Source organism: Oncorhynchus mykiss, chromosome 4, assembly GCF_057628025.1.
Source record: "Oncorhynchus mykiss isolate SJ-2025 chromosome 4, ASM5762802v1, whole genome shotgun sequence".
NCBI classification, from domain to species: Eukaryota; Metazoa; Chordata; class Actinopteri; order Salmoniformes; family Salmonidae; genus Oncorhynchus; species Oncorhynchus mykiss.
The window spans coordinates 46,959,999-46,973,147 of NC_143025.1; the positions used below are offsets into that span (position 1 = coordinate 46,959,999).

General features: G+C 43.7%; 1 protein-coding gene across 11 annotated transcripts in view; it reads right to left on the minus strand.

Moving 5' to 3' along the window:
* Nucleotides 1-13,149, minus strand: part of LOC110521915 (AP-2 complex subunit alpha-1) — a 60,301-nt gene that overhangs the window by 27,772 nt on the left and 19,380 nt on the right. For all 11 annotated transcript variants that reach the window (XM_090232190.1, XM_090232188.1, XM_090232186.1 and 8 more), the window contains 4 exons: nucleotides 4,500-4,693; nucleotides 4,147-4,276; nucleotides 3,323-3,424; nucleotides 2,929-3,188 (listed from right to left, as the gene is read on the minus strand). In XM_090232190.1, coding sequence (XP_090088316.1) covers nucleotides 2,929-3,188; nucleotides 3,323-3,424; nucleotides 4,147-4,276; nucleotides 4,500-4,693 — 686 coding nt within the window. The remainder of the gene's footprint in view (nucleotides 1-2,928; nucleotides 3,189-3,322; nucleotides 3,425-4,146; nucleotides 4,277-4,499; nucleotides 4,694-13,149) is intronic.

Below are 13,149 nucleotides of genomic sequence, written 5' to 3' on the forward strand. Positions count from 1 at the left end.
TTGTTGTATTACAGGCTTGATAAAAACTATTTCTCTCACCAATCTACTAAGAATACCCCATGAAATACAGTATTCCATAAAGTATTCAATACATGTTATTATCACCTTTGGCATCGATTGCATCTGTTAGTCTTTCTGGCTAAGTCTAAGAGCTTTGCACACCTGGATTGTACAAAATTTGCACATTATTATTTTTAAAGCTCTGTCAAGTTGGTTGTTGACCACTGCTTGAAAGCCATTTTCAAGTCTTGCCATACATTTTCAAGCCAATTTAAGGAAAAACTGAAACAAGGCAACTCAGGAACATTCAATGTCGTTTTGGTAAGCAACTCCAGTATATATTTGGCCTTGTGTATTAGGTTATTGTCCTGCTGAAAGGTGAATGTCTCCAAGTGTCTGTTGGAAAACTGAACCAGGTTTTCGCCTGTGCTAAGCTCTATTCTGTTTAGTTTTATCCCCTCAAAAACTCCTAGTCATTACCAATGACAAGCATACCCATAACATGATGCAGCCACCACCATGTTTGAAAATATGAAGAACAGTACTCAGTAACGTGTTGTGTTTGCCCCTAACATAATGCTTTGTATTCAGGATATAAAGTGAATTTCTTTGCTACATGTTTTTGCAGATTTACTTTAGTGCCTTATTCCAAAACATGCATCCTTTTGCAATATTTTTTATTCTGTACAGGCATCCTTTTCACTCTGTCAATTAGGTTAATATGCAACTTATTATGTGACTTGTTAAGCACATTTTTACTCCTGAACTTATTTAGGCTTGACATAACAAAGGTATTTAATACTTATTGACTCAAGACATTTCATATTGTATTAATTTGTAAAAATGTGTAAAAACATAATTCCACTAGCAAGGCCAGTGACACAATATCTACATTTAATCAATTTTATATTCAGCCTGTAACAACAAAATGTGGAAAAGGTCCAGGGCTGTGAATCCTTTCTGAATGCAATGTATATACAGTGCCTTGCGAAAGTATTCGGCCCCCTTGAACTTTGCGACCTTTTGCCACATTTCAGGCTTCAAACATAAAGATATAAAACTGTATTTTTTTGTGAAGAATCAACAACAAGTGGGACACAATCATGAAGTGGAACGACATTTATTGGATATTTCAAACTTTTTTAACAAATCCAAAACTGAAAAATTGGGCGTGCAAAATTATTCAGCCCCCTTAAGTTAATACTTTGTAGCGCCACCTTTTGCTGCGATTACAGCTGTAAGTCGCTTGGGGTATGTCTATCAGTTTTGCACATCGAGAGACTGAACATTTTTCCCATTCCTCCTTGCAAAACAGCTCAAGCTCAGTGAGGTTGGATGGAGAGCATTTGTGAACAGCAGTTTTCAGTTCTTTCCACAGATTCTCGATTGGATTCAGGTCTGGACTTTGACTTGGCCATTCTAACACCTGCATATGTTTATTTTTGAACCATTCCATTGTAGATTTTGCTTTATGTTTTGGATCATTGTCTTGTTGGAAGACATATCTCCGTCCCAGTCTCAGGTCTTTTGCAGACTCCATCAGGTTCTTCCAGAATGGTCCTGTATTTGGCTCCATCCATCTTCCCATCAATTTTAACCATCTTCCCTGTCCCTGCTGAAGAAAGCAGGCCCAAACCATGATGCTGCCACCACCATGTTTGACAGTGGGGATGGTGTGTTCAGGGTGATGAGCTGTGTTGCTTTTACGCCAAACATAACGTTTTGCATTGTTGCCAAAAAGTTCAATTTTGGTTTCATCTGACCAGAGCACCTTCTTCCACATGTTTGGTGTGTCTCCCAGGTGGCTTGTGGCAAACTTTAAACAACACTTTTTATGGATATCTTTAAGAAATGGCTTTCTTCTTGCCACTCTTCCATAAAGGCCAGATTTGTGCAATATACGACTGATTGTTGTCCTATGGACAGAGTCTCCCACCTCAGCTGTAGATCTCTGCAGTTCATCCAGAGTGATCATGAGCCTCTTGGCTGCATCTCTGATCAGTCTTCTCCTTGTATGAGCTGAAAGTTTAGAGGGACGCCCAGGTCTTGGTAGATTTGCAGTGGTCTGATACTCCTTCCATTTCAATATTATCGCTTGCACAGTGCTCCTTGGGATGTTTAAAGCTTGGGAAATCTTTTTGTATCCAAATCCGACTTTAAACTTCTTCACAACAGTATCTCGGACCTGCCTGGTGTGTTCCTTGTTCTTCATGATGCTCTCTGCGCTTTTGACGGACCTCTGTGACTATCACAGTGCAGGTGCATTTATACGGAGACTTGATTACACACAGGTGGATTGTATTTATCATCATTAGTCATTTAGGTCAACATTGGATCATTCAGAGATCCTCACTGAACTTCTGGAGAGAGTTTGCTGCACTGAAAGTAAAGGGGCTGAATAATTTTGCACGCCCAATTTTTCTGTTTTTGATTTGTTAAAAAAGTTTGAAATATCCAATAAATGTCGTTCCACTTCATGATTGTGTTGATTCTTCACAAAAAAATACAGTTTTATATCTTTATGTTTGAAGCCTGAAATGTGGCAAAGTTCAAGGGGGCCGAATACTTTCGCAAGGCACTGTATGTCGCGCTGCATGAGGCAAATGGCGGTCACATCCAATAGTGACTGGTTTTCTGATCCCCACCCTTTCCTTTTTTTAAGGTATCTGTGACCAACATTAGCATATCTGTACTCCCAGTCATGTGAAATCCAAAGATTATGGCCTAATGATTATTATTATTTTTTTACATTTTCTGATTTCCTTACATGAACTGTAACTCATTAAAATCTTTGAAATTGTTGCATGTTGCGTTTATATTTTTGTTTAGTGTATATGAGCGAGAGAAATATACAGAGATATTGAAAAAGGGAGAGAAAAAGAGAGCGAGAAGAAGAAAGACCCCTAGAGTGACAGACAGCCTCCTCACCTGTCGTAGTGGATGATGAGTGAGATAGCCTCGAACAGGATGGCGTTCTTGGCGTTGGAGTGCTGCACCTTTTTGGACTTGGGTGGTTCCTGGGCCTTGTTCAGGATGGTTTCCAGACACTCCACCAGGCGACCCTTCACGGCGCCATCCTCTGGCGGGGGGTAGCACTGCAGCAGGCGCAGCAGTTTACAGGACAGCCATGGGGCCGGGACAAAGTAGTAGGTGTAGTCCTGCAGGTCAGTGGAGGCTGACGACACAATCTGGAGGAGAAAAGGAGGAGATGGGTTGAAATCCAGGGGATAGAGACAATGAGGCAAAGGAAGGATGGATCGCTGGACTGACATACATGATCTTATAGGTATACATGCACACGTGCGCAGACACACACACACACCCTGCTCAGACGAGAAACAGCCAGGGACACACAGGTTTTGAACTCATCTGGGTTCTTCGAGCTGAGACAGGTGATGAGGGAGATGGCTGCCGTGACAACACCCTGCGAGAGAGAGACACACGCTCATCATCAGAAACAACAGTAACACCTAAAAGGCATAAACCTCAACCTTACAGTCTCAATGAAGTCAGTAGTTACGTTCCAATATCCATACCAGCATACCACTTAAAAAGCATATCCAATGCCTTGCTTCATACTAAGAAAGCACCCTGAGAGGGGATGTTAGCAAACGGATGCATAAGGTTTTCAGGGAGAGCCTATAACGCAACTTCCGCTTTTGTACATTAAGGCGACACTCCATCTAACTCCTCCACATTTTCTGGATTGTTTGAACAGTGCAGAAGAACCTCCCCTCACATTTATTTTTTTCTCATCAAGACCAGTATCTGAGGCATCTATTTTCAGGCATTTATGCCTGCTACATTAGGTTACTCTGGCTTCGTTTGGAAAAAATCTGAATTGGGCTGCCTGTGTAAACACATTCTAGACTAGTGTGGATAATGTAACAGAGCTATTTAGCTAGCACACCTACGGCCTGGAAGATAAATGCACTAGCACACCTGATTCAACCTGATAAATCAGGGGTGTATTCCTTAGTGTAGCAAACCGCTTTACAATGGAAAACGTTTTGAAACGAAAGCAAACGTTTCTAATTAGACAATTCAGTTTAGTCGCTCCCCGTCTTCATTGTTTGCTTCCTAGGTGAATACACCCCAGGTGTGCTAGTGTTGGGCTGGAGCAGAAATGTATAGCCTGTCTCTCACCATGTGCTGGTCGTTGAGGAGGTGCACCACCCGGGAGGTCCACTCCCCCATCAGAACCAGGTCTGGGGAGGCCTTGTACAGACGCAGAAGACACAGGGCAGCAGACTGCTTCACACTGTCCATGGTGTCCCTGGCAATCACATCACAAATAGCACAATGCTCACTATAAAGGGCTACCAGTCTCCAACATCTCTGGACCTGGAAATATAGTCTATGCCGCAGATTTTGTATAATCACGCTGTTACAGCAAATTAATACAAAGAAAATCATGTCCTCAGTCCCCCCCCCCCATTTGCTTCTCCGGTCTCCTCACCCTCCCTTCCTCTCCCCTTCTCCATCCCCTCCATTCTTACCCGGCCACCAGAATGCGTGGTATCTCTCCAGCGAAGGCCTCGGCCATCTCACGGCTGCCTACGTTGGCGATGCAGTGCAGGGCCAGGCACATGAAGGTGGGGTTGCGGCTAGACAGGTCGTTCTTGATGGCGTTGTTGATGAGGCGGATCAACTCGCTGTTGCTGTTCACCAGCACCGAGATGAACAGGTAGCCCTGAGAGGGGAGCGAGAGGGGGAAGAGAGAGATCAATCATATTTTATTTGTATAGCCTTTTTACAACAACATTTTACACAAAGTGGTTCACAGTAACCCGACAAGCAGTGGCAAGGAAAAATGTGTTAATTCCTAAAAGGAAGAAACCTTGAGAGGAACCAGTAGGGAGTGATGGCAGGACGCCTTGTGCAGGGTTCATTACCTCCCTGCTGTTCGTCTGTGTCACTTTCATGTGGCTGAGACGGAGTAGGCCATCATTACGATATAGTCTCACCGCCTGAACCGTGGCTGCCTGCCACTTCCTCTCACATCATATTCCTTCCATAACACACTCATTCCTGTATACAGTGTATTCAGAATGTATTCAGACCCCTATATACTCTTTCCACACTTTGTTACGTTACAGCCCTATTCTAAAATGGATAAAAAAATGTAAAAATTAAATCCTCAGCAATCTACACACAATACCCATAATGAAAGTGAAAAACAGTTTGTTTATTTTTACAAATGTAGTAAAAAAACAGAAATACCTTATTTACATAAGACCCTTTGCTATGAGACACAAAATAGAGCACAGGTGCATCCTGTATTAATTTATCATCTTGAGATGTTTCTACAACTTGATTGGAGTCAGCCTGTGGTAACTTCAATTGATTGGGCATGATTTGGAAAGGCACACACCTGTCCCACAGTTGACAGTGCATGTTAGAGGAAAAACCAAGCCATGATGTCAAAGGAAACCTGGCACCATCCCTACGGTGAAGCATGGTGGTGGCAGCATCATGCCGTGGGAATGTTTTTCAGTGGCAGGGACTGGGAAACTAGTCAGGATCGAAAGAAAGATGAACGGAGCGAAGTACAGAGAGATCCTTGACGGAAATTCAGGACGCTCAGGACCTCAGACTTGGGCGAAGGTTCGCCTTCCAACAGGACAACGACCCTAAGCACATAGCCAGGACAACGTAGGAGTGGCTTCAGGAGAAGTCTCAATGTCATTGAGTGGCCCAGCCAGAGCCTGGACATGAACCGGATCAAACATCTCCGGAGAGACCTGAAAATAGCTGTGCAGCAACGCTCCCCCTCCAACCTGACAGAGATTGAGAGGATCTACAGAGGAGATGGGAGGAACTATCCAAATACAGGTGGGCCAAACTCGATGCTGTAATCGCTGCCAAAGGTGCTTCAAAAAGTACTGAGTAAAGGGTCTGAATACTTATGTAAATGTCATGTGTACTTACATTTTCCCAAAACCTGTCTTTCGATTTGACATTAATGGGATATTGTGTGTAGACAAAACATAACAAAATGTGGAAAAATGTGGAAAGATAACACATTTGGGAACAAATTGATTGTAATAGAATAAAGTATTTTTTACCTATCTATTCACCCATCTATCCATTCCCCATCCCTCTCTTCATTAGCCAGACATCCTCTCCTCAGACAGAAAACACTCTCAGCCATTACACAGCAGAATAAGCTGCAAATAAGCTGTTGAGCAGTAGCATAGAAAGACAGGCCCCAGAATGTTTGGAGTGTATTGTGACCGTAGGCTAATGTACTCTAATGCTAAATATGGTCCTGACTGAGTGAATTGCTATGCTGTTAGGGGGCCTAATGCTCGTCTCCTGTGTCTCTATGGCTATGTCCCAATTCTCCACTATTTTCCAGAAATGAGCACTTGCACACTCCTCGTCATTGATTTAAAAGCTTGGAATTGGTGTAAGAATTGGCTGGAGAGGAGTTTCCACCACTGTCAAATCCATGTGAGAATGTATGCAATTGCACACTTCGGGAGAAGGATAGCGAATTGGGACTTGTTTCTAATGCTGTCAAGGGGAGTGATCCCAAAGCCATAACGGCTAGCAGAGTCATATATTTAGAGAGTTAGAGAATCCAATGAATTGATCAATTTAATATTCAAAAGGCGCAAACATAGCAGAACTCTATGGCTCTGACAGCTAGTAGCCTCCCACTGGCTGCCACTTAATGTACATTCTACTTTGATGAGGGTGAGAAAGATCAATAGCAATTCATTTGTAGTGATTGCTATCACAGGCATACAAAACGCTGTCACTTGAATGACAGCGTGTTAGGGGCCTACGTACAGTGCCTTCCAAAAGTATTCACCCCCTTGGCGTTTTTTCTATTTTGTTTAATTACAACCTGTAATATAAATTTAATTTATTTGGATTTCATGTAATGGACATACAGAATATAGTCCAAATTGGTGAACTGAAAAAAATTACTTGTTTCAAAAAATGATAAATAAAAAAAATTAAGTGGTGTGTGCATACAGTGAGCACCATAATTCATTGGACAGTGAGCATTTTTTTGTTACTTTGGTTCTGTATTCTAGCACTTTGAGTTTAAAAGGAAGCAATGGCAATGAGAGTCAAAGTGAAGACTGTCAGCTTTAATTTGAGGGTATTTTCATACATAGCAACTTTTGTACATGGTCCCCTCATTTTAAGGTACAATAAGCATTTGTTGAATTGGCTTCACAGCTGTGTGTCATTAGGCAGGTGTATTCATTTGTGTCGTTAGTGAATGCAGGAGAGCTGATGATGAATAGTATGGATTCTAGACTTTGCTATTGCCTTTGGAGGTTGTTGTTGGGGTGTGACAATATGAGGAAGACAGCAGTGCCGATGCAAATGAAGCTGGCCGTCATAAGGCTCAGAAATGAAAATCAATCAATCAGGAACATTGCAAAAACCCTGGGCATGCCCAAGTCACCGGTGAACTCAATTATGTCAAAAGACCCGGTAGACTGAGGAAGACCACTGTAGTGGATGACCGGAGAATACGCTCTATGGTGAAGAACCCCCCCCCCCCCCCCTGACAACAGCCCAACAGATCAAAAACACTATCCTGGATGCAGGTGCAGATGTGTCAAAGTCTACCATACGTAGAAGACTACACAAGCAGGACTACAGAGGGTACACTACAAGATGCAAACCACTGATAAGCCTGAAGAACAGAAAGGCATTTCATCATTAAGACCTTTAGGATGTCTGGAGGGTGTCTAAATCAAATCAAATTTTATTTGTCACATACACATGGTTAGCAGATGTTATGTAGCGAAATGCTTGTGCTTCTAGTTCCGACAATGCAGTAATAACCAACAAGTAATCTAACTAACAATTCCAAAACTACTGTCTTGTACACAGTGTAAGGGGATAAAGAATATGTACATAAGGATATATGAATGAGTGATGGTGCAGAGCAGCATAGGCAAGATACAGTAGATACATATGAGATGAGTATGTAAACAAAGTGGCATAGTTAAAGTGGCTAGTGATACATGTATTACATAAGGATACAGTCGATGATATAGAGTACAGTATATACGTATGCATATCAGATGAATAATGTAGGGTAAGTAACATTATATAAGGTAGCAATGTTTAAAGTGGCTAGTGATATATTTACATCATTTCCCATCAATTCCCATTATTAAAGTGGCTGGAGTTGAGTCAGTGTCAGTGTGTTGGCAGCAGCCACTCAATGTTAGTGGTGGCTGTTTAACAGTCTGATGGCCTTGAGATAGAAGCTGTTTTTCAGTCTCTCGGTCCCAGCTTTGATGCACCTGTACTGACCTCGCCTTCTGGATGATAGCGGGGTGAACAGGCAGTGGCTCGGGTGGTTGATGTCCATGATGATCTTTATGGCCTTCCTGTGACATCGGGTGGTGTAGGTGTCCTGGAGGGCAGGTAGTTTGCCCCCGGTGATGCGTTGTGCAGACCTCACTACCCTCTGGAGAGCCTTACGGTTGAGGGCGGAGCAGTTGCCGTACCAGGCGGTGATACAGCCCGCCAGGATGCTCTCGATTGTGCATCTGTAGAAGTTTGTGAGTGCTTTTGGTGACAAGCCAAATTTCTTCAGCCTCCTGAGGTTGAAGAGGCGCTGCTGCCCCTTCTTCACAATGCTGTCTGTGTGAGTGGACCAATTCAGTTTGTCTGTGATGTGTATGCCGAGGAACTTAAAACTTGCTACCCTCTCCACTATTGTTCCATCGATGTGGATAGGGGGGTGTTCCCTCTGCTGTTTCCTGAAGTCCACAATCATCTCCTTAGTTTTGTTGACGTTGAGTGTGAGGTTATTTTCCTGACACCACACTCCGAGGGCCCTCACCTCCTCCCTGTAGGCCGTCTCGTCGTTGTTGGTAATCAAGCCTACCACTGTTGTGTCGTCCGCAAACTTGATGATTGAGTTGGAGGCGTGCGTGGCCACGCAGTCGTGGGTGAACAGGGAGTACAGGAGAGGGCTCAGAACGCACCCTTGTGGGGCCCCAGTGTTGAGGATCAGCGGGGAGGAGATGTTGTTGCCTACCCTCACCACCTGGGGGCGGCCCGTCAGGAAGTCCAGTACCCAGTTGCACAGGGCGGGGTCGAGACCCAGGGTCTCGAGCTTGATGACGAGCTTGGAGGGTACTATGGTGTTGAATGCCGAGCTGTAGTCAATGAACAGCATTCTCACATATTTATTCCTCTTGTCCAGATGGGTTAGGGCAGTGTGCAGTGTGGTTGAGATTGCATCGTCTGTGGACCTATTTGGGCGGTAAGCAAATTGGAGTGGGTCTAGGGTGTCAGGTAGGGTGGAGGTGATATGGTCCTTGACTAGTCTCTCAAAGCACTTCATGATGACGGAAGTGAGTGCTACGGGGCGGTAGTCGTTTAGCTCAGTTACCTTAGCTTTCTTAGGAACAGGAACAATGGTGGCCCTCTTGAAGCATGTGGGAACAGCAGATTGGTATAGGGATTGATTGAATATGTCCGTAAACACACCGGCCAGCTGGTCTGCGCATGCTCTGAGGGCGCGGCTGGGGATGCCGTCTGGGCCTGCAGCCTTGCGAGGGTTAACACGTTTAAATGTCTTACTCACCTCGGCTGCAGTGAAGGAGAGACCGCATGTTTTCGTTGCAGGCCGTGTCAGTGGCACTGTATTGTCCTCAAAGCGGGCAAAAAAGTTATTTAGTCTGCCTGGGAGCAGGACATCCTGGTCCGTGACTGGCCTGGATTTCTTCCTGTAGTCCGTGATTGACTGTAGACCCTGCCACATGCCTCGTGTCTGAGCCGTTGAATTGAGATTCTACTTTGTCTCTGTACTGACGCTTAGCTTGTTTGCTAGCCTCGCGGAGGGAATAGCTGCACTGTTTGTATTCGGTCATGTTACCAGACACCTTGCCCTGATTAAAAGCAGTGGTTCGCGCTTTCAGTTTCACGCGAATGCTGCCATCAATCCAAATCCACGTTTGCAAAGAGTCAAATAAAGTTCATTCAGAGCCATCGATGTGTCTGCTTGGGGGAGGATATATACGGCTGTGATTATAATCGAAGAGAATTCTCTTGGTAGATAATGCGGTCTACATTTGATTGTGAGGAATTATAAATCAGGTGAACAGAAGGATTTGAGTTCCTGTATGTTTCTTTCATCACACCATGTCACGTTAGCCATAAGGCATACGCCCCCGCCCCTCTTCTTACCAGAAAGATGTTTGTTTCTGTCTGCGCGATGCGTGGAGAAACCCGTTGGCTGCACCGCCTCGGATAGCGTCTCTCCAGTGAGCCACGTTTCCGTGAAGCAAAGAACGTTACAGTCTCTGATGTCCCTCTGGAATGCTACCCTTGCTCGGATTTCATCAACCTTGTTGTCAAGAGACTGGACATTGGCAAGAAGAATGCTAGGGAGTGGTGCATGGTGTGCCCGTCTCCGGAGTCTGACCAGAAGACCGCCTCGTTTCCCTCTTTTTCAGAGTCGTTTTTTTGGGTCGCTGCATGGGATCCGCTCCGTTGTCCAGGTTTGTAAGGCAGAACACAGGATCCGCGTCGCGAAAAACATATTCTTGGTCGTACTGAAACCTAAGATGACCTGGGGTACTAATGTAAGAAATAACACGTAAAAAAACAAAAAACTGCATAGTTTTCTAGGAACGCGAAGCGAGGCGGCCATCTCTGTCGGCGCCGGAATGAACTGTTGTCTATAGGATGTCTATAATGTCTGGAGGGTGAAAATCCAAAAACATTCTCTTTTGCTCAGAGTATTATTTATATCACCTCCCATGTCTGATATCTTAACTTTCTCTATGCCACAAAATCTAATGGTAGAAATGTCATGTTTTTGTCATTAAAATGTACTGCGACTGGATAATCCCTGTTGTTTTTCCTGATTGAACTTATGTTCACTAATTCTCTGTTTGAGAGAGCGGGAGGTTTTACCGACATAGCAGAACCCACATGGACATTTAACAATGTAAATAACATGGTTGGTAGAACATGTAATGATGTCATTTATTTGGAACAGTTGTCCTGTGTGTGGGTGGCAGAAATATTCACACTTCATCATATTGTTGCACTGTGCGCATCCTCTGCATTTATAGCTACCATTTGGTAGTTTGACACCAGGCCATCCACCAAAAGTCGTCGCCTCACTGTGCGTGCAGATGCACTCACGCCTGCTGCCATTCCTGAGCAAGGTCTGTACTGGTGATGCCCCGATCCCGCAGCTGAATCAACTTTAGGAGATGGTCCTGGCGCTTGCTGGACTTTGGGCGCCCTGAAGCCTTCTAAACAACAATTGAACCGCTCTCCTTGAAGTTCTTGATGATGCGATAAATGGTTGATTTAGGTGCAATCTTACTGGCAGCAATATCCTTGCCTGTGAAGACCTTTTTGTGCAATGCAATGATGATGGCATGTGTTTCCTTGCAGGTAGCCATGGTTTACAGAGGAAGAACAATGACACCCTCCTTTTGAAGCTTTCAGTATGATATTCAAACTCAATCAGCATGACAGAGTGATCTCCAGCCTTGACCTCGTCAACACTTACACCTGTGTTAACGAAAGAATCACTGACATGATGTCAGCTGGTCCTTTTGTGGCAGGGCTGAAATGCAGTGGAAATGTTTTTTTGCAGTTCATTTGCATGGCGAAGAGGAACATTGCAATGAATTGCAATTCATCTGATCACTCTTCAAACGCAAACTGCCATCATACAAACTGAGGCAGCAGAATGAAAATGTATTTGTATCATTCTCAAAACTTTTGGCAACGACTGTACATATGTGGATATCAAAATATGTTTTAATTTCAACGGTTTTCTGCAAGGATGCCAATATTGTTGGCCACGGCTGTATATAGGCTATTTCAAATCATATTGAAATCAATTGAGTTCTATTTTGCGACAAGGCTACTGTCTAATTTTAAGTCTCAACGCGTTTCATGATGTGACCAATTTGTGATTTAGTGCATCATTATTTGGTAAGCATAATTAAGTGCCTCATAGCCTACTTGCAGTCATACAGTTGAAGTCAGAAGTTTACATACATCTTAGCCAAATACATTTAAACTCAGTTTCACAATTCCCGACATTTAATCCTAGTGAAGATTCCCTTTCTAAGGTCAGTTAGGAACCCCACTTTATTTTAAATTATTGAAATGTCAGAATATTAGTAGAGAGAATGATTTATTTCAGCTTTTATTTCTTTCATCACATTCCCAATGGGTCAGAAGTTTGCATACACTCAATTAGTATTTGGTAGCATTGCCTTTAAATTGTTTCTTGGGTCGAACGTGTCGGGTAGCCTTCCACAAGCTTCCCACAATAAGTTGGGTGAATTTTGGCCCATTCCTCCTGACAGAGCTGGTGTAACCGAGTCAGGTTTGTAGGCCTCCATGCTCACACAGGCTTTTTCAGTTCTGCCCACAAATGTTCTATAGGATTGAGGTCAGGGCTTTGTGATGGCCACTCCAATACCTTGATTTTGTTGTCCTTAAGCCATTTTGCCACAACTTTGGAAGTATGCTTGGGTTCATTGTCCATTCGGAACACCCATTTGCGACCAAGCTTTAACTTCCTGACTGATGTCTATGTGAATATATTGAAGCCATCTCAATTTTCCGCCCTCATGATGCCATCTATTTTGTGAAGTGCACCAGTCCCTACTGCAGCAAAGCACCCCCACAACATGCCCCGTGCTTCAGGGTTGGGATGGTGTTCTTCGGCTTGCAAACCTCCCCCTTTTCCCTCCAAACATAATGATGGTCATTATGGCCAAACATTTCTATTTTTGTTTCATCAGACCAGAGGACATTTCTCCAAAATGTACAATCTTTGTCTCCATGTGAAGTTGCAAACCGGCTTTTATATGGCGGTTTTGGAGCAGTGGCTTATGCTGCTGGAGCTCTTGCTATTTATTTATTTATTTATTTATTTAACCTTTATTTAACTAGGCAAGTCAGTTAAGAACAAATTCTTATTTACAATGACGGCCTAGGAACAGTGGGTTAACTGCCTGTTCAGGGGCAGAACGACAGAGTTGTACCTTGTCAGCTGGGGGATTTGAACTTGCAACCTTTTGGTTACTAGTCCAACGCTCTAACCACTAGGCTACCCTGCCACTCCTATTCACAAGAGCGGCACGTGTAGCTTGTTGTTGTTGTTGTCATACAAATCAT